Source organism: Carcharodon carcharias, chromosome 22, assembly GCF_017639515.1.
Source record: "Carcharodon carcharias isolate sCarCar2 chromosome 22, sCarCar2.pri, whole genome shotgun sequence".
In the NCBI taxonomy this organism is placed as follows: domain Eukaryota; kingdom Metazoa; phylum Chordata; class Chondrichthyes; order Lamniformes; family Lamnidae; genus Carcharodon; species Carcharodon carcharias.
The window spans coordinates 22723217-22742804 of record NC_054488.1 but is presented as its reverse complement, the minus strand read 5'-3'; the positions used below and the strand labels follow the sequence as shown (position 1 = coordinate 22742804).

The 19588-nt window shown below is 45.6% G+C and overlaps 1 protein-coding gene across 9 annotated transcripts in view; it reads left to right on the top strand.

Annotated features, from left to right (window-relative positions):
- Positions 1–19588, top strand: part of LOC121293845 (fas-binding factor 1 homolog) — a 122611-nt gene that overhangs the window by 58889 nt on the left and 44134 nt on the right. For all 9 annotated transcript variants that reach the window (XM_041217236.1, XM_041217235.1, XM_041217240.1 and 6 more), the window contains 3 exons: positions 147–314; positions 5794–5894; positions 18911–19117. In XM_041217236.1, the coding sequence (XP_041073170.1) occupies positions 147–314; positions 5794–5894; positions 18911–19117 (476 nt within the window). The remainder of the gene's footprint in view (positions 1–146; positions 315–5793; positions 5895–18910; positions 19118–19588) is intronic.

Below are 19588 nucleotides of genomic sequence, written 5' to 3'. Positions count from 1 at the left end.
AAATTGATAGCAATTTATAAAAAAAAGATAGTTTGGCATTTAAACATTTTAATGGATTTCCATGCAGCACAGTGAGATTTGTGAGTGCTGTGATTTAAATTCATATGACACTGCAGTTTAACTTCATTGACTGTTCTGTTTATCAGCTGCTTCAGTCAGTATCTGGGGGGCGAGATTTGGCCATGGATCTGCCGAATGCCGTGGAGCTAGAGAACAGGCTAACAGCTGTGCAGAAACGGCTAAAGAGCACAGAGGCTGAACAACAGACAGTCCTTCAGACTACCGAGGTCAAAATCATCGAGCTGGAGAGTAAGGTACACCACCAGTTCTGAGCTTGACTGTTACATGACTGTGCTAGTCACTGCCACTAGGTTGGGAGGGCCAGTAAGTTATGTGATAAAAGCAAAATACTGCAGATGCTGGAAATCTGAAACAAAAACAGAAAATGCTGGAAAAACTCAGCAGGTTTGACAGCATCTGTGGAGAAAAAAACAGAATTAATGTTTTGAGTCCTTCTTCTTCAGTAATTTCTTCTTCAGAGTAACTTCTTCAGAGTTATGTGGTTGGGATTAGGAAGTTACAAAGAGATATAAACAGACTAACTAACTATAAAAGATGAAGTTCAACTCCTCTTTGACCAAATGCAGAAAAATTAGAGCCTGATATCAGAGTGATATCAGAAAGCACCTATTTACACTAAGGATAGTGGAAATTTGGACCTATCTTCCCCCAGAAAGGTTGTGAACGTGAGGTCAGTTGAAACTTTCAAGACTGAGATCGGCATATTTTTATTATGTAGGGTTATCAAGGTACCGATCAACATTGATTGGTTTGAATGGCAGTACAAGGCAAGGTTGATAAATGGTCTCCTCCAGTTCCTATGCTCCATGATGTATCTAAAACCTATAGTATTTGTGGTAGAACAAAGCTCTCTTTCTCTTGATGCCCCCTCAGGTATATCTGGAAAATCTCTTATTTGAGGTGAGCTCTTTTGAAAATAGCATCGCTGCATACAAATTAATCTAGTTATTCTCAATCTGGTGAGGGCTGAACCTGCCCTCTCAGTATCATGGGGACTGTCCACTGTTGCTTTTCCTATATTATAAAAATAAAACAAATGTAGCTGTTGGAACTGACCAATCTTTTCATCTGTAGGATGTGGATTAGAATCCAGTTCGGCCTGACATGTTGAAAGTTAGCTCTGTCTGACAAAAGCAGATGTTGCACTGAAATGAGTTTGCAGAGCTTCATTTTTAATGAACACAGGTCCAGACTATCTACAAGCTTGTTCATAATTAAATACAGGGTGGTAACTTCAATCTGCGACAGCTGGTGCAGCACGTTAAACTTCACATAAGTTCAATAAGGGAATTTTTGTAATATTTTACTCTGTATCTAATCCCTGCTGTACCTTTCCTGAGAGCATTTGATGGGACAGTACGGAGGAAACTTTATCTAATCCGTGACATACTGACCGTGGAGTGTTTGGTGGGTCAATGTAGATAGAGCTTTATTTTGTGTCTAACCCGTGCTGTACCTCACCTGGGAGTGTTTCTGATACTGGGTTCAAAATGTTGAGGAGTGTTTCACCGCATAGCAGTGGCATTATTTACCTTACAACACAATAAAATAAAGCAGAAATAACTGCAAGTTCAGATTTTCAGTGGGTAGTTGACAATAAATCAGCAGACAAAAAACATTGTGCACTGGGGTTGGTTCATGCCATAAGCAGTGCAGTTTCTGGCCCAGATTAATTGGAATCAAAGCTTGGCAGGCAAAACAGTAACTGAACAATGGGTTGCCTTTAAAGAGGAGATGACTTGGGTGCAGTCAAGGTACATTTCCACAAGGGGGAAAGGAAGGGCAAACAAATCCAGAGTTCCCTGGATGATGAAAGAGATAGAGAGTAAGATAAAGCAGAAAAAGGGTGCATATGATAGATGTCCAGTGGATAATATAACTAAGAATCAGGCTCAACATGGAAGGTTCAGAGGGGAATTGAAGAAATAAATAAGAGAAGTAAAAAGAAAGCATGAGAAGAGACTGGTAGTTAATGGAAAAGGGAATCCAGATGTCTTCTATAGGTATGAAAATAATGAAAAGGTGGTAAAAGGAGGAGTGGGGCCAATTAGGAACCTAAAAGGGGATTTATGCATGGAGACAGGGGGGTATGGCTGAGATTCCAAATGAAAACTTTGCAACTGTCTTTACCAAGGAGGGAAATGCTGCTCGAGTCATAGTGAAAGAGGAGGTAGTTGATACACTTGATTAGTTAAAAATTGATAAAGAGGAGGTATTAAATAGACTGGCTGTATTTAAAGCTGATAAATCACCAGGACTGGATGAGATGCATCTGAGGATACTGAGGGAAGTAATGATGGAAATTGTGGAAGCACTGTCCATAATCTTCCAACCCTCCTTAGATACAGGATTGGTGCTAGAGGACTGAAGAATTGCAAATGTTACATTGTTATTCAAAAAAGGGTGTAAAGATAAGCCCAGCAACTACAGACCTGTCAGTTTAACCTCACTGGTGAGGAAGCTTATAGAAATGATAATTCGGGACAAAATTAATAGTCACTCAGGAAAATGCGGATCAGTTTGTCAAGGGCAAATTGTGCTTAACTATTTGCTGATATTTTCAATGATGTAACAGGGAGGGTAGATGAGGGTAATGTAATTGAACAAAAAACAAAGAAAAGTACAGGACAGGAACAGGCCCTTCGGCCCTCCAAGCCTGCACTGATCATATTGCCCGTCAACTAAAACATTTTGCGTTTCTGGGGTCCTTATCCCTCTATTCCCATCCTATTCACGTATTTGTCAAGCTGCCTCTTAAACACCACTATCGTACATGCTTCCACTGCCTCCTCTGGCAGCGAATTCCAGGCACTCACTACGCTCTGCATAAAAAAACTTGCCCCGCACATCTCCTCTATAGTTTTCTCCTCTCACTTTAAATCTATGTCCCCTAGTCATTGACTCTTCCGCCCTGGGAAAAAGCTTCTGACTATCTACTCTGTCCATGCCCCTCATAATTTTGTAAACTTCTATCAAGTCGCCCCTCAATCTCCATCGCTCTAGTGAGAACAATCTGAGTTTCTCCAACCTCTCCTCATAGCTAGTAACCTCCAGACCAGGCAGCATCCTGGTAAACCTCTTCTGCACCCTCTCCAATGCCTCTATATTACATTGCTGTAATGTGCATGGACTTCCAAAAGGCATTTGATTAAGTGCTGCACCAATACACTTGTGAGCAAAGTTAGAGCTTGTGGAATTAAAGGGACCGTAGCAACATGGATACAAAGTTGGCTGAGTGACAGGAAACAAAGTTCTGAACGGTCATTTTTCAGACTGGAGGAAAATTTATAGTAGGGTTCCCCAGGGGTTGGTGTTGAGACCCCTATTCATCCTGGTACGTATTAATGACGCGAACTTTAGTGTCCAAGGCACAATTTCAAAGTTTGCAGATGACACAAAACCTGGAAATGTTTTGAACTGTAAAGAGTATTGTAAGATTTCATGTTCGGGAGTCACAGATTACTGCAAATAGGTAGTTGAGAATTCAGAAGTGATTTTAAGGTAGTTTATTAAGTTTATTAAGAAGCAACAGTTTTATATGATACATAATCTGAATAGACAGAAAAGACATACGACCTGTAACAGTTTAGAATGGTTTACTTGTCCGAAATCAGACAAACAAATGGATGAATCTCTGTGGCTGAAAGTGACAGTTTCTTCTGTTTTCTTCAGTCTTCTTGAGCTAGTCAAAATGTTAGACTGATGCCAGCATGGATTACTTTGAAAAACTCTCCTCTGTCTAAAGTATTGCTGAGAAAAGAGACTTTTCATCTTGCACTCGTCGGGACAATTCACAAGAGTACCAAATGTAAAGGGAACAACAGTTTATACCATGTGAGAAGAGTCTGCTGATTGGTTGGCAAGTGGACTCTGATTGGTAGAGGTGTTGCCATGGAGAATACACCACTTGATGGTGACTAACAGTTAACTGCCAAGCATTGTTTGAAATTTAAACCAGGCAGCTTCATTCTGATTGGTCAAGGCATTGCCCTGAGGAATGAACTTGAGGCAATGAATTGTCCTGGCGAGTACAAGACTTAAAGCTTCAACAAAAAAGTCTTTTTTTCAGCAATACTCAAGTTCTGTCCAAAGTCTTTTTGAGCTAGCCAAGGTCTTTGGCAGAAGCCAGCGTTAGTCCACCCTGAGAAGCCTTCTTCTGTCTGAAGTGAATTTTCCCTCTTGAGAGTTTGTTTGTATACTTTTTAATTGGGGGGGTTATGCCCATCATTTATTCGATTGTCCATTGGCAAGGGGCAGATATTCAAGGTAATCCTTCCTACTTCCGTCAGGTGCCCATTAAGCTATCTTTTGCTAGGACCTCCAGTTTAACCTTCAGACAGTTGGTTTATGTATGGATCATGAGGTCACTTCCCAAATCCCCTGTCAGGATTAGCAATGTATTGCTTCAGTGCTTTTGCTAGTGACGTGTACTTTGCAGAGTTAAAGGCCTTCACTGTCTTATGTTTGTCAGCTCAGGAACCTGCTACGGGATCTTTCTTTATAAGGGAGAGAGAGCTATTCCTAAAATATTCAATAAACTTCTTATGATTTTATACAATTATTATACGGTGATTTCTTTTATTTATTTGCTCTTGGGATGTGAGTGTCGCTGGTTAGGCCAGCATTTATTGCCCAATCCTAATTGCCCTTGAGAAGATGGTGGTGAACTGCCACCTTCCATGTGGCATAGGTACACCCACAGTGTTGTTAGGAAGGGAGTTCTGGTACTTGGACCCAGCGACAGTGAAGGAACGGTGATATTGTTCCAAGTCAGGATGTTGCATGGCTTGGAGGGGAAGTTGTAGGTGGTGGTGTTTCCATGCCTCTGCTGCACTTGTCCTTCGAAGTCAGGCTTGTCCAACCTTTTAGGTGCCATGTTTCCATTTTTTTCTTACTCAGGAGGCTGATGAGTAAATTTCAGAAAGATAAGATTTGGCACAAATTAAACATGAATTTCAAAAGTATGTTGAGGTATGAAGAAAAGAAACAACTTGTTTTCTTGTTTTCCTGCCCACACTCACTGCTGCCAGTGTTCACTGTTCACAAGTGAACCCATCAGCAACAAACGTGGGAGAGGATCGGTCTGTGATTGGAGGATCAGCCCCTTGCAGAATCATCCACTGCATTTACCTGTCTTACTGGCATTTTGAAAACTGGCTCCAAAGGCCACGATAGAGGGTCTTTGCGGGCCGCAGATTGAACAAGCCTGTTCTAGGTGGTAGAGGTTGTGGGTTTGGAAGGTGCTTTCGAAGGAGTCTTGGTGAGTTGCTGCAGTACGCCTTGTAGATGGTACACACTGCTGCTACTGTGCGTCAGTGGTGGAGGGCGTGAATGTTTAAGGTGATGGATGGAGTGCAAGTCAAGCAGGGTGCTTTGTCCTGGGTGGTGTCAAGCTTCTGGAGATATGTAGTGTTAAATTTATATGCTGCTTAGCCTTAAAAGGACATAGGCACATTGGCAGAATGGGCGGACAAGTGGCAAATTATATATAATGCAATGAATGTTGGCCATATCCCATGAGCAAATAACAAAAGCACCACCATAAAAGCAGCTGAAGCAAAGTTAAATCCTTCACTGTGCATTGTCTTTGGAAGGAGAGAGATAGATTCTCCTTCTCTGGTAATTTGAGAATATTTTGTGTTTAGACTATCTATTGATTGTGTTATGGTTTCCTTAAACCTGGAACTAAAAATTGTTTTGTGTCTGCGCAAGGTGCGAAAGCTGGAACTGGAGCGAGAGCAGCAAAGAATCCTACTGGACAGCCTTCAGCAGCAACACAACAATGATCTTGAGCTAATAGAAAATGCACACAGGTGAGGAGGAATAGGCACAAACTGGAAAAAGGAAAGACAAAATGCAGAAAAGAGGAAATTGTGCATTTATTTAGCTCCTTTTTTACAGTAAACATTCCAAGATATTTCACAGCAAACAGAATTTGATACGGAGCCACATAAGAAGATATTAGGATGGATGACCAAAAATTTGGTCAAGGAAGTAGGTTTTAACATGCCTCTTAAAAGAGGAGAGCATACTTGAGAGGCAGAGAGGTTTAAGGAGGAAATTCCAACATTTAGAGCCTAAGCAGCTGAAGGCAGGACCTCTTATGGTGGAGCAATTAAAATCAGGGGTGCGCAAGAGGCCAAAGTGGGGGAGTGCAGAGATTTCAGGAGGCTGTAGGCTGTGTTTCCTGCCAACGGACATTGGGAACCTCACTATAATACATCTGCATATCATTATAAGGCCAGCCTGGCGGAATCATCCCTTCCCTTCTCCCTTGCTGGATCGTCTGATCACGTTGGTATGATTGCACGCCAGTGCAGAAGACATCTTGACACGTGTGACGTGCAGAAGTCGGGACTTACTGCCAGGGCCTTGCTCACATTGCAGACATCTGAGGAGCAAAAGAACTGGAGCTCGACAGCAACAGCACACTGGAGGGTCTTCCATGGAATGCTGGGTGGATTCTCATGGACATGGCTCTGCTGTGAAGCAGTGGATGGACGTTGAAAAGTCACTATTGAGGGTCTGCTCACAATGGATGATGGTCGAGAGGGTGTAGAGGAAGGTCCAGCTGTGTTTGGGAGAGGAAAATGTACCAAGGGGTGGGAGAGGAAGGTCTAGGATCGACTGGGAGAGGAAGAGGTGTCAGGATAGGGTGAGGTTGGGAGGTGGGAATGAAGGTATCAGGATGGGGTGAGCTTGGGAGGGTAGAGGGAGTACGGCAGGAGGAGTGGGTAACGGGATAAGACAGCAACTGGGTAGGTAGGTGTAAGGGGGTGGTGGGATTTGTAAGGGAAGGAATGTGGAAAGGGGAGGGAGTAAGGCTGGAGGAGGAAATAAGGGTGGAGGAAGGAGTCAGGAAGGGGGAAGGGAGTAAGACCTGAGGAAGAAGTAAGGGTGTCTGAAGGAGTCAGGAAGAAGTAATGCTGGAGGAAGAAGTAAGGCTGGAGGAAAGGGTCAGGAGGGGGGAAGGACTAAGGGTGGCGGAAGAAATGAAGGTGTCTGAAGGAACCGGGAAGAGGGAAGGACTAAGTTGGGGTGGAGTCTGGAGTAGGTGGAGGGGGGGGGGGGGGGGGGGGGGGGGGGGGGGGGGGCTAGTGGTGGTTGTTAGTCCAGCAAGGGGGAAGGAGTCCTGGAGAGGGTGGGGGGTGTCCAGGTGAACATGCAAGGGAGGGCCCTGAGGAGTCCATGATTGCCTCCTGGGGTGCAAACTGATGGTGAGTGTGAAACGAGGGAATGGTGAGAATGACCGAGGGCAGAGTGAGGCGGTAGAGTGGAGGTTCGACAGTAGCGGTAGAGGGTGGTAGGTGGGGACTCGGAGGCAGACACGGACCCTGGGGGTGGGAAGGAGGAGGTTGGGGAGGCTAATGTGGATCGGGATAGGATTTTCATGAAGGAAGGGAGTGTGCATGGTCACCTAAACATCCCAAAGGAAAAGGGTTGTGGCTGATAGGTCACAGAGGGGAGGTGGAAGTCAACAGTGTTGGGGGAAAGGAAATGGGTGACTGGGGGAAGGGAAAAGATGGGGAAGTGCACGAAAAGCTGAATCACAACATGCTGTCTAAATCAAAAGTGAAAGAAGAGTTGTGGGTGGGATCAAGTGCTGCATAGGAGTGTGATTATTGGGTGGGCGGAGACGAGGTCAGCTTACATGGACAACTAAAAGTGAACCTCAGTGGGCAGCATTAAAAATACTCAGGACAGTGAGATGAGTGTGATACAGGAAGGTTCTGCGTGTGTGGGAGAGTGCTTGTATGAGGCTCTGAAAGGCCCTAGCCAGCACTTGTTTCTCCCTCCAGATTCACTAGTTGGCCAGCTGCTCCCTCTGCAGTGACAGAGGACTTGGTTTAGGGGCTTACAGGCAAAGGGGACTTGGAAGGAGACGACAGCTTCTGAGATTAGAGTGGATGACACTGAGGTGTCCAGCTGCTGCTCCTCTTCCCTCTAGGTGCCCGGGAGCCCCAGCCTGACTCCTTGAGCAGAAGGAGCACCTGGCGGGATGTTGAGGTGCCCTGTTTCCCCCTCATGTTACCATTGCAGGAACTCACCCATGGCTCCCGCAATGGAGTAAAGGTCTGTACACATCTCTGCATTCTGCTGGACCAGGGTCTCCATGGTGTCCGCCATCCTCCTCATAGAGACCTCCACGCGCACACATCAGACAGCAGGCAGACGCACTCCTCCAACTCACGTGCCACGCTGCTGAGGGCTTCCAACAACTCTGTGATGTTCCCATGCCTTCTGCTTACTCTCCAGGATGAGTTTGAAGGCCAAATCCAGAGGCTCGTCATTTGACTCAGACCTCACAGATGCCTCTTCCCCAGTAGTCCTCCGAGTGCCAGGTAGCTCAGCTGAATTTACCTCCTCCTGCTGCGGACATGTGTCCATGTGTTGACCACCAGATTGTGAACCCAAGCCTGCTCTAGACCTAGGTCCCATCGAGGTGTGTGTCTCTGCACTAGTGGAGTGTGTGGGTAAGTGCTGTGAGGGGTCTTCCTGGCTGCTTATTTCCTGCTCTTCATGGAGGAGGTGTCCTTTTGGATGGAGCTGAGGGGCTGGCTGGCTGAGGGTGTCGATCGCTTGGCAGAGCTCCCTGTGAACCAAAGTAGAGATAAGTATTGCATGGCAGCACAGTCAAAAGCAGGAGAGAGAGCACTCACATTTGTGTTGAGAGAGGGACGATATGGTGCAGGATCCTCACAGGGGTGTTCACCGCTGACCTCACTGTCACCATGGTCCATGTCCTCACCAGTCAGCGTGATGGCACACTCCTCAAAGTGAGTGAGGGGCCTAATGTGGACCACTCTACCCCAGATCTGGGATCTCTTCCTGCTGATGTGAGCAGGCTTCTCCTGTGCGGAAACAAATGGAGAGAGTGTGAGCAGGACACATGGCACTGCACGGAATGTTTGTGTGGCGAGCGGAGCCATGGACAGGGTGAGGGCACGAACTCCAGAGGATATGAGCCTGATGCAAATGTGTGTGAGTTAGTGGTGGTGTCCCTTGAGGTGTGAGATCCCTGTGGATGTGTGATGGGTTTGTGAGTGTGAGAGTTGAGAGTGATAAGAGAGAGTTACCCTGGCAGAACGGATGAGACCATTCATCCTGTAGCGGCACTAGACTGTCCTCTGCCACCATCTCCCATGCTGAATTGGTGATGCAGCTGCCCATCCTGTGGCCAGAGGACATCACAGCGAGTCTCCACACCATCCAGAAGGCACTCAAGGGATGCACCACTAAACTGGGGTTGGGGGAGTGGTTGGTTGGAGGTGAGTGGGTTGGGGGGAGGTGGGTCGGAGGGCGGGTGGTGGTGCTGCGGCATTTTTGCCTTACGCGGCCATCCTGTTTTCTGTGCAGCAGTCCTGGGCTGGAAGCACTGAGGTGTGAGTGCGGCTGCAATTTAAATATGGTGCCTGACGTGATGGCGTGGCGAACGATGGCCCGCCATCGAAATGGTGTGTTTCCTGGGAATGCCTAATTAATGTGGCGTGTTTTGGACGAAATGGCATGAGAAGCAGCCAATACTGCTGGCGGGTAAAATGTAATTTTCCCTGCAGCTACCGCAATTAGTGCAAATCTAGGATGATTCCACCCATAAGGTTACACCTGTGACCAGTGCTTCCACCATCCCCCTGCCATATCTTGATACACGCAGGTGTCACTTGTCATTATCACCTCATACGGACCCTGTCATTTCGAGACCATTCCAGCCAAACCGGGCCGGTCGGGGACTTCTTCACCATAACCTTTTTCCCTACTTTCGGTCGTTCCTCTGACTCTTGATTTTCCTTGTTTTGTTCCTGGTCCACTATCTCTTGCTGCTCCCTCACCTCGGCCCTTAGTTCCTTGAACTGTTCATATAACGCTACCACCTAACTCTTAATTCTATCAGTTGATGGCCCCACATCTTCACCGCCCTCTGGGAGCCGCATGACCTTCCCAGTCATTAATTCGAACAATGTTAGTCCGGTAGTCCAGATTGGGGTTGCTTGTAATTGTATTAGTATTACAGGGACTACATCTGCCCACCCTGTCCTGTTTGCTCTATGGCCTTTGCGGTGGCTGTTTTAAGTGTCCGGTTTATCCGTTCTACCATGCTGAGCTTTGGGGGTGATATGGAATATGAAATCTTTGCTTTATTCCTTGCAATTGACACACTTTCTTTATCACCCTTCCTGTAAAATGGGTTCCCTGATCCGAGTCTAAATGGAGAGGCTTCCCCATCTCGGCATTACTTCTTCTGTCAGGATTTTAACTACTGTCAGAGCTGAGCAATCCCGATTTGGGAACGCCTTTACCCATAGCATAAAGTGGTCCATGATCACTAAACAGTAAGTTTTCCCTCTACTATTGGGCAGGGGGCCTGTAAGGTCAATTTTCAGATTCGCCCAGGAGCCCTTCGATCTAGGCTGGTTGGCCATCCTATCTTTAATGACTCTGCATTATGCTTGGCACAGATGAAACACTTCCCATGCTAGACCACCACAAATAGCGTTCCGTGAGTTGCAACATAGCGTCCCTTTCCTGGTGTGCAGTTCCATGATATATTCCTAACTGGTTCTGCCTAGTGCACCGCGATGCTGCCACTCTACCCTTTTTTAACCAAAGCCATCCCCTCCTCTACAGGCTCCTTTCCTTCCCCTCTCTTCCTGGGGTGTTTCTTCATGTAACCTTTTGACGTTGACCTCCTCTAGACCGAAGGCACTGACAGCCACATTCTTGGCGGCATAGTTTACTGCCCGATCTGCCCATTGATTACCTCTGGATGGAGTCTTAGGTTTTTAGGTGTGTCTTGACCTTTATAACTGTCACTTCATCTAGGAGTTTTGCTGCCTCCACCAGTGATCGGACTATCTTCTCATGCTTAATATGTCCCCCTTGCAATGTTATATATCCCTTTTTTGCCAACGCAGCCGTGTAGCCATGCACTAGCCCAAAGATGTACTTGTTATCTATATAAATATTAGCTCTTTTGCTACTACAACACTTTAAGGCTTCCGTGAACACAATTAGCTTGACCACCTGGGCAGAGTATGCGCCTTCTAAAGCTTGGGCTGAATTTTACGTTCGTCGGGCGAGTGCACACCAACGTCATCGCGCACTTGCGCAACATTTCAGCTGGCTGTGTGCCCACTGAAAATTAATAGGCCTATTAAGGCCCTTAAGCAATTAATTAATTTGTATTTTTTGCTGACCGTTCATTCGGTTGGTGGGCAGGTGAATAGGCCCAGCAGCCTTTGCATTTTTAACAAAACCTCATCCGCAGCCGGGATACGGTTTCCAACAGTAAATAAAAATCCATTAAATGTATTTCACCATCATTTTAAACATGTCCCTCTTCATGTGACTGAGTCACATGTGGGGATGTGTTTATATCATCTTTAAAATCTTTGTTTTTGTTTCTCCACTTCTTCAGCTCCCTGTGCCCTCAGGGAGATTTCAGCGTGCTCCCCTACGCTTGCACAGACTTCCACACTTGCCCTCCTCCCGCCCCCACCCCAGCAGCCCTGAACATTCCAGCGTGCCTTTAACTCTGGCTGGTTATTAATTGGCCAGCCAGCGTAAATTTATGTTGGGGGCCGATCGCGGGCGGTAGACCTTTTCCCGGCCGCTCCTGGGCCCGCCCGTCCATCCAGCCCCCTCTTTAACTATTTCTCCACCCCTCCTCTCTTCTGCCCACCCAGTCTTGTCTTTCCCATTAATGCATCTTCTGGACCTATCGACAAACAGCTCCTCCACCTCTCCTTCCAATGTCAAGCCCTTAACCACATAGCCCCCTTCATCCTCAATCAGTAGTTCGCATTGGTGGGCCTCTCCTTCCGATGGTATCCCTTCTATGGGCATAGCTCCCAAGACCCATATTATCTGTACAGACCTATCTTTGGTAATCAGAATCGCCTCCCATGCTGCTCTCCAGCTACCTGAAATTGATCGTAAACTGCCCATGTTCAACAACTCTACCAGGGTGTGTCTTGTATGTAAGATGACCTGTCCCGGCATTGCCATTGGTTCGATAACCTATACTGCCCAGGCAGCGCAGTCTAGTGCTGCTACACAACGGGGAAGACCCACGGCTACCGCAGACCTCTGGGTGGAGTAATATGTCACCGGATGCCTTTGATGTCCATACCACTGCATCAGAACTGCATTGTAAAAGTTTCTGTTGTTACTGCAGTACAGATGGAACAGCCTGTCCTTGCCTGGCAGCCCAAAGGCTGACGCCCTAACTAGCGCCTACTTACTCTCGGTATATGCGTTTTCCTGATCCTCCCCCAACTCTATCAACTCCAAGGGGGCAAGCCCTCCCTTTACCAGACACTGTCTGTGTTCCACTAGTGCTGCGAAATTAGGGACAAAGTTCCTACATTAATTAAAGAGTCCCAGGACTTTCCTAACTCCTGATTTACAGGCCTGGGCATGCCTGCAATCGTAGAATGTCAATCCTCTGACATGGATTGATGTGTCTGCTGGATGGGATGCCCTAGATACTGGACCTCTGCTTGCCCTATTTGCGCCTTCTTAGGGTTAACTTTAAATCCTGCCTCTTGCAGCGCTTCCAGAATGCATTGCTAGTACTCTGCAATGTCCAACTTCAGTCTTGGATGCTGTTTGAAGGTTGTCCAACTACTGCAACACAGTGTTGTCAGAGGGGGATAGGTCTACTGATGCCAAGACCCTGCTCATTGCTTGGTAAAAGATGTTCAGACTATCGTGAAAACTCTGTGGGACCTGAGACCATGTGTACTGTTTCTCTCCTATAGTAGAGATGAATTTATTCTGTGATTCTGGAGCCAAAGGGATGGCCCAGAAACCACACCACTATTTAGGACTGTGACTACCCTGCGATCTGGACTTAATCCATTGTAAATTGTGGCTGGGCATGCAGCAATGTGGTGCAGCTGCAGGGTCAAAATGTTCAATTCTGTGTAATCAGTGGTCAATCTATATGTCCCATTCAACTTCAGGGCCAGCCACACGGACGAATTGGTCGTGGAGGCTGTCCTAAGCAGCACTCCTCTCTCTCCTAGTTCCTTAACTATCTCATCAATAGCTGCCTTTGCTTCTGGTTTGATGGGGCACTGCCAGTGTGCCTGGTGTTCTCCACCAGGAATCCCTATCGGATCTAAACTTATCTTCCACAATCTTGCTTATGTGTGGCCGATGCCCCAGGGCACATATCATACCATATATACTGTCCTTTGACCAGTCCCATGTGAAGGGTTTTGCAGCTGCCACTGGGATCAAATTATGCGCACAAGCACATGACCCTGTCTCCTCCCTTGAGGTTGGCCAGATAACTTGTTTTCTCTGCGAGTCCACTAGAGTCCCTATCTCACTTACGAGTTGATCCCTAAAATTTGTTTTCCTCATTGTTTGGGCATACACAAAAGTATACAGGGACCATCATGTCCCCTATTTATAACAATTGGCTTTTGCTTTGTCTAGCTTTAATGGACTACCCCAATCCCCCTCCCGACCACTCCTGTTTTGTACAAAACGCCCTTGTGTTGGGCAAGGGTAGATAGGTGATTGAGACCAAGGCACCCACATCTACTGCCAGCCCCCTAACGATGCTGTTGTAAATATTCGTGGGCCCTCTCCCTTACCATTTCTGGGGGCCGATGTGACCTATTTATTCATTCTGCTGACTGTCTTGATGACTTCAAGAATCTGCTCATTGGTTAGTTCCACAACATTTCCCTGGTTCCCCTGCTCTGAAGCCTTTGCGAGGCCTTCATTATCCTTCCCCTTGCTTTTGCGTAGCAGTCTTTTTGCTCATGTTTCCCGCAACTACTACACTTAGTTCCTCCTCGTTTCCTCTCCCTGCAGTCCCTGGCACAATGCGTAATTTTTCTGCAGTTGAAGCATTGACCCGATCTAACTGCCTCCCCAGACATTGCTGCCACCTCTGCCTGTACCGCGGTCATAGCTGCTTGGGAGCTTGCTTCGCTTGTTTAACATCTATCTCGCTTGCCCATTGCAAGACAGCACCATAATCGTTACCCACTGAGAGTCCCAGATCCAGAATTTTCTGATTCTGCTGACTGAATCCCTCTTTTAGCATTTTTAAAAATGCTGGATCATTTTGGGTGGGATTCTGCATGCCAGAAAGCTCTTCGTAAGCTACATATTTCCGTTCAGCATAGTCTCTGGCAGTCTTTCCTGGATCTTGTATGACCACGGTTATTGCCCCCCTATTGGGCTGTCCGTTACCTCATGCTCCCTGTACTGTGTTTTGTATCTCTCCTGGGCTGTGCCTCTTGCTGTGTGCCACATTCCCCTCATAGTGTTTTCTGGGCATTGATTCCATATTTGTTGGAGGCATTTGACTTGCACGAGGATGTGTACGTCTTTCAAGTGCATGTTATGGATCTCGTACATTTCCTCCAACCGTCCCCAAATCCCAGTGTTACCACAATTGGGTCAGAGATCAGGTAGGCCATTTAATATCATCTGTTTGAGTATAGTTGTGGTCAATATCCAAAGGTGTTCAGGATCGTCTGCTGTCAGGTCTGGTACCTGCCTGCATCTCGTCTCAACCTGTGCTGCTTTTACGCTAGCCAGGCATTTCTCAACCTTAGGAAAGATCGAGTAGATTGCCATAACTAGAGATGTCAGTTCTGAGGCTTCATACTTGGGTGGTGCCTCCAAGTTGGGCCTTAGATTGTGACCATCTCAGTGTCCGCACTTGAGTGACTCATCTCCTAAATCTCCCCATTGTCCTAAATTGTCCTGGTGGAACAGTCATTCTGCAGAGGCTCCGGCCACTCTTTGGGAAATGTGGTCGAGTCAGGTTCGAAGCACTTCTTGCTCCTTTAATAATGAGTCAGTCTCCCTACCTTGGATTTTCTTGACTGACCCATATTGAGGTAACATTTGCACAAAATCACTATTCTTTTCTCCTCTTTCTCTTTTGTCTCTTTATTCCACCATTCCTTATGCTTATTTGGGGTCCATGATGGAACCCAACCTTCCTTATCACTTTACTTAGAACCTTCTTGTTCTTATTTGCCAAAAATTCAGTGAGTGACCCAGTCTAAGTTTCTGTCTGCCGTAGCTGATTTTACATTTATAGTCCAACTACTACTATTACTCTCTGTGGGAAACAGGCCTCTCCCTGTTTTACATTACTAGTTCTCTCTAGGAGACGGGCAGTCACCATTTTACTCCACGGCAGTTCGTTAATTCACCTTGGTTTATCCCAAGAACATTTGCAATTATACCTTCTTGTTTACCCAAGGAACCGAACCACAACCTTGGTGCCACACTGTCTTTAGTTACATCACTCACAGACCCGTTCTCTGGTTTGGATCCTCAAATCAGCCCATTGGCTGCCCATCTCGAACGCCAACCTCCCTATCTAATGGGTGCTAAAATGAACATACCCACCTGTCCTTTGTCAATGTTCGATCTGGTGCCAACAACCAATATTGCGAGGATCCTGCTGACTGTGTCAACTGTTGTGGTGGAAAACAACCACTCCGAGTCTGTGAGCTTCAAGCAAGTAAAGAATTTATTCAAGCATGTGCTGGGGCAGACCTCTCCTGGCTGCTTACCTGAGGATCTCTGAATAATACAAAAATCTGTGTCACAATTTATGGATCTTGGTTCTCACTTTTCACTGCACTGTTTGGTACAGTCCTCAACCATTGATTACTTTAGCACATACATCATATAACTTAATCAATGAGCTAGACAGTTCACGCTCGCCGATGTTTCCTATTATCTCAGCTTTTGGGATTGGGGAGTTTGTTAGTGTCTGGGGTCTAATAACCCCCTGTCTGTTTTCTTATCCCCTTAATACCTTGTTTACCCAAGCTGTAAGCCATTAAATTTTATGACTTACATTCCTATATTCAGAATGGAATCCAGGTTTCCCAATATTGGCCGCACATCCTATCACTCTAAGAAAGTGCTCTTGTAGCTATATTGTCTACTTTAAGTCTATTAAATGTTTTAATATCGACCTTAATCAAATCATCCCAGATATCCCACTTCATCTCACTCAAAGACTGGACCTTTAAACTTACCAGACAGCATAAAGGGTGGGGGGGCAGGTCCTGTCTTGCCTGACTCCACTTCACCCTGACGGAGTTCCCTAGGAACACTGCGCTGCACATTTCTGTGACAGTTGGGATCAGAAGAAATGCACAGCAGCATCGGGTCAGGAGAATCTTCATGCAGCTTCAGTGTGCCCAGCATTGCTGCTGCTTGGAAGATAGGCCAATATGGATCAGTGAACACAGGTGACAAGTGAATGTTACTTGATGATAGCACAACTTTGGATAAGCTCAAATTTATATAAGGTGGAAGATGAGAGTCTGGTTTAAAGAGCATTGGAATAGTCAAGCCTAAAGTAACAGTGATATGGATGAGGGTTTCAGCATTAGATTAGCTGAGGCCAGGGCAGAGTCCATGATATTACCAAGATGGAAATAGGCAGTTTTGGTGGTGCAGAGGATTTATGGTTATCTTGGGTTAAGTATGACATCAAGATTGCAATTATCTAGTTCAGCCTCAGGTGGTTGTCAGGGAGATGGATGGAGTCAGTAAATGGAGAACAGAGTTTGGCAGGAACCAAAGGCAATGGCTTCGATCTTCCCAATATTGTGGGTGGGATGAAGCATTTATTTGTGATATTCAACATATGACTATTGTGTGGGGTAGGTTGCATGAACCAGAGGATCTTTTTCTATCTTCCGATGTTCGTAGGTTCGCATCAAACACTGGCACACTATTCCATCAAATATTCCCAGTGCAGAAACAGCACAGTTAGATACTGAGTAATGTTCCTCAAAACTGACCCATCTCGTGCTCTCAGTGCAGGCACAGCACAGTTAGACAGGAATGTTCCGAATGGAATAGGCTATTTAGCCCCTCAAGTTTGTGCTGCAAGTCAGTGAGATCATGGCAGATCTGTGACCCAATTCCATATGTCCCATATTCCTTAATATCTTTGGCTAACAAAAATCTATCAACTCTGTTTTAAAGTTAACAATTAATCTCACTTCAATTTCCATTTGCGGAAGAGAGTTCTAAACTTCTACTACCCTTTGTGTGAAGAAGTTTTTACTAATTTCACTCCTAAAAGATCTCATTTTTATACTATGTCCCCATGTCCTCAATTCCCCAACTGGTGGAAATAGTTTCTCCCAAGTTACCCTTAATATCTTGCAAACTTTGATCAAATCATCAAGTAATCTACTAAATTCCAAGGAATACAACCCTAGTTGTTTATTCTCATATTTTTAACCTTTGGAATCCAGTGGCCCAATATTCCAGTGAGAGATGGGAGTCGGGATCGAACCCGAGTCCTGCCTCTGTTTCCAGGTTGCCGGGGAGCAGAATTGCATGGTCCCCAAAGCCTTAGTTGGTCTGAAGTTGGGTCTTCTGCCCAATTAGGCAGACTGGAGGTGGGTGTGGAGGCAGGTTGTCTCTGAAGTAGGCAGGTTAAAACATCTAATTCTGTTTCCTTCCGTTCCTAAATAGATTGGTCCGGATCTTTGGATGGATATGTGGCAAAAAGCTGAGATGTATTGGGAAAGTTTCAAAATGTATTTAAATGGATTTAAAAGAATTTTAAAAGTGTTTCAAATGTCTGTTAAAATTTAAATGTATAAGCAATTTAATTTTACCGGCAGCAATATAAACATAGTTAATCACTTAGCCAAGTGCAGGATAATTAAGGAAAGCCAGCATGGATTCATCAAGGGAAAATCGTGTTTAACTAACTTGCTGGAATTTTTTGAGGAGGTAACAGAGAAAGTTGATAAAGGATTTTCAAAAGGCATTTGATACAGTGCCACACAACAGACTTGTGAGCAAAATTCCAGGTCATGGAATTAAAGAGAAAGTAGACACTTGCATAAGAAATTGGCTGAGTGGCAGGAAACAGAGTAGTGATAAATGGTTGCTTTTCAGATTGGAGGAAGGTTCGCACTGGGGTTTCTCAGGGGTCAGTGCTGGGACCCTTGTTCTTCCTGATATATATTAATGACCTAGACTGTGGTGAGCAAGGCATGATTTCAAAAGTTGCAGATGATACGAAGATTGGAAATGTCAACTGTGATGGGGATAGTCTTGAACTTCAAAAGGACATAGACATGTCTGCCCAATCCATCAACAAGTAGCAGATGAAGTCCAATGCAGAGAAGTGTGAGGTGATTTGTTTTGGCAGGAAAGATATGGTGAGAAAGTATAAAATAAAGGAAGCGCCTCTAAAGGAGGTACAGGACCTTGGTGTATACATACATAGGCCATTGAAGATGGCAGAGCATGTTAAGAGAGCAGGTAATAAAGCATATTTTTTAAGCTTTATTAATAGGGGTATTGAGTACAACAGTAAGGAGGTCATGTTGAACTTGTATTAGACACTAGTTAGGCCTCATCTGGAGCACTGTGTCCAGTTCTGGGTGCCATATTTGAGGAAGGGTGTGATGGCTTTGGAGAGAGCACAGAGGGGATTGACAAGAATGTACTGCAGTCCCTCAAGCCCAATATATCCTTCCTAAGTTATGCCCAGAACTGCTTGCAGCAGCCCGTTACAGTGTAAAGTTCCCTCTAAACTGTTCCAACAAACGCACCCAGGTCAGGCACAGCACATTTTAAAAATAGAACAAAAGCAATTTGTTCTGTGTGTGGGGGCCACAACCTCAGAACCAACAGACATGGATTGTATGAGAATACAAACGCAAAATACTGTGGATGTTGGAAATCTGAAATAAAACCTGAAAATGCTGGAAATACTTAGCAGGTTAAACAGCCTCCTGTTGTTGAAAACCAGGTGTGACAGGCTGGATTGATCATCTCTTGTTATCTTTCCTTCCAGGAACCGCTTGAAGGTAATCGAGGAATCGTACCAGCAGCGGGAGGCTCGACTCCAAGAAGAGAACCGGGATCTCTCGGAGCAGCATGTGGCCCGACAACAGAGCTTAGATCAAGAGAGATCAGAGCTGATTGCACGATACCAGCGCAAGCTCACAGATTTTGAGGAAGAGAAAGCCAAGGAAAAGGAGCGACTCAGAGAACTACAACGGTAAGAAGAAAGTTGTACTGTCATAAGCACTGCCTGTTCCAATTGCCTTGTTTAACAAATAAATTTCTATCTGTACCACCAACTTTTTCCCCTCTACCAACTCAGGAAGTCATTGACTCTTGGCTGTGAATACCTTACCCGAGCATTCATTTTTAACATGAGCTTTTGCTGAGAGTGTTAGCAGCCTATTCAACCATCAACAGTATTACATCATGGTTGAAGCTGTCCTAGCTCTACGTCCATGTATGTGTGTTCTCCAGCAGGGGTCACTGGATAGCAATTAGTAGCAGAAACTGTCCAGTTCACCCCACTCCCGAAGACAATTGTAATGGTGCAGTTAAAATTAGTTAGGCCAACTCAGATGGCGGTTGATCCTGGGACCTCCCATAGGACATAAGAGGAACTCCAGATATTTTCAACAGAAAATGCATATACCTTAAAAGCTGAAAAGATTATTCATTTGGGCTGCAT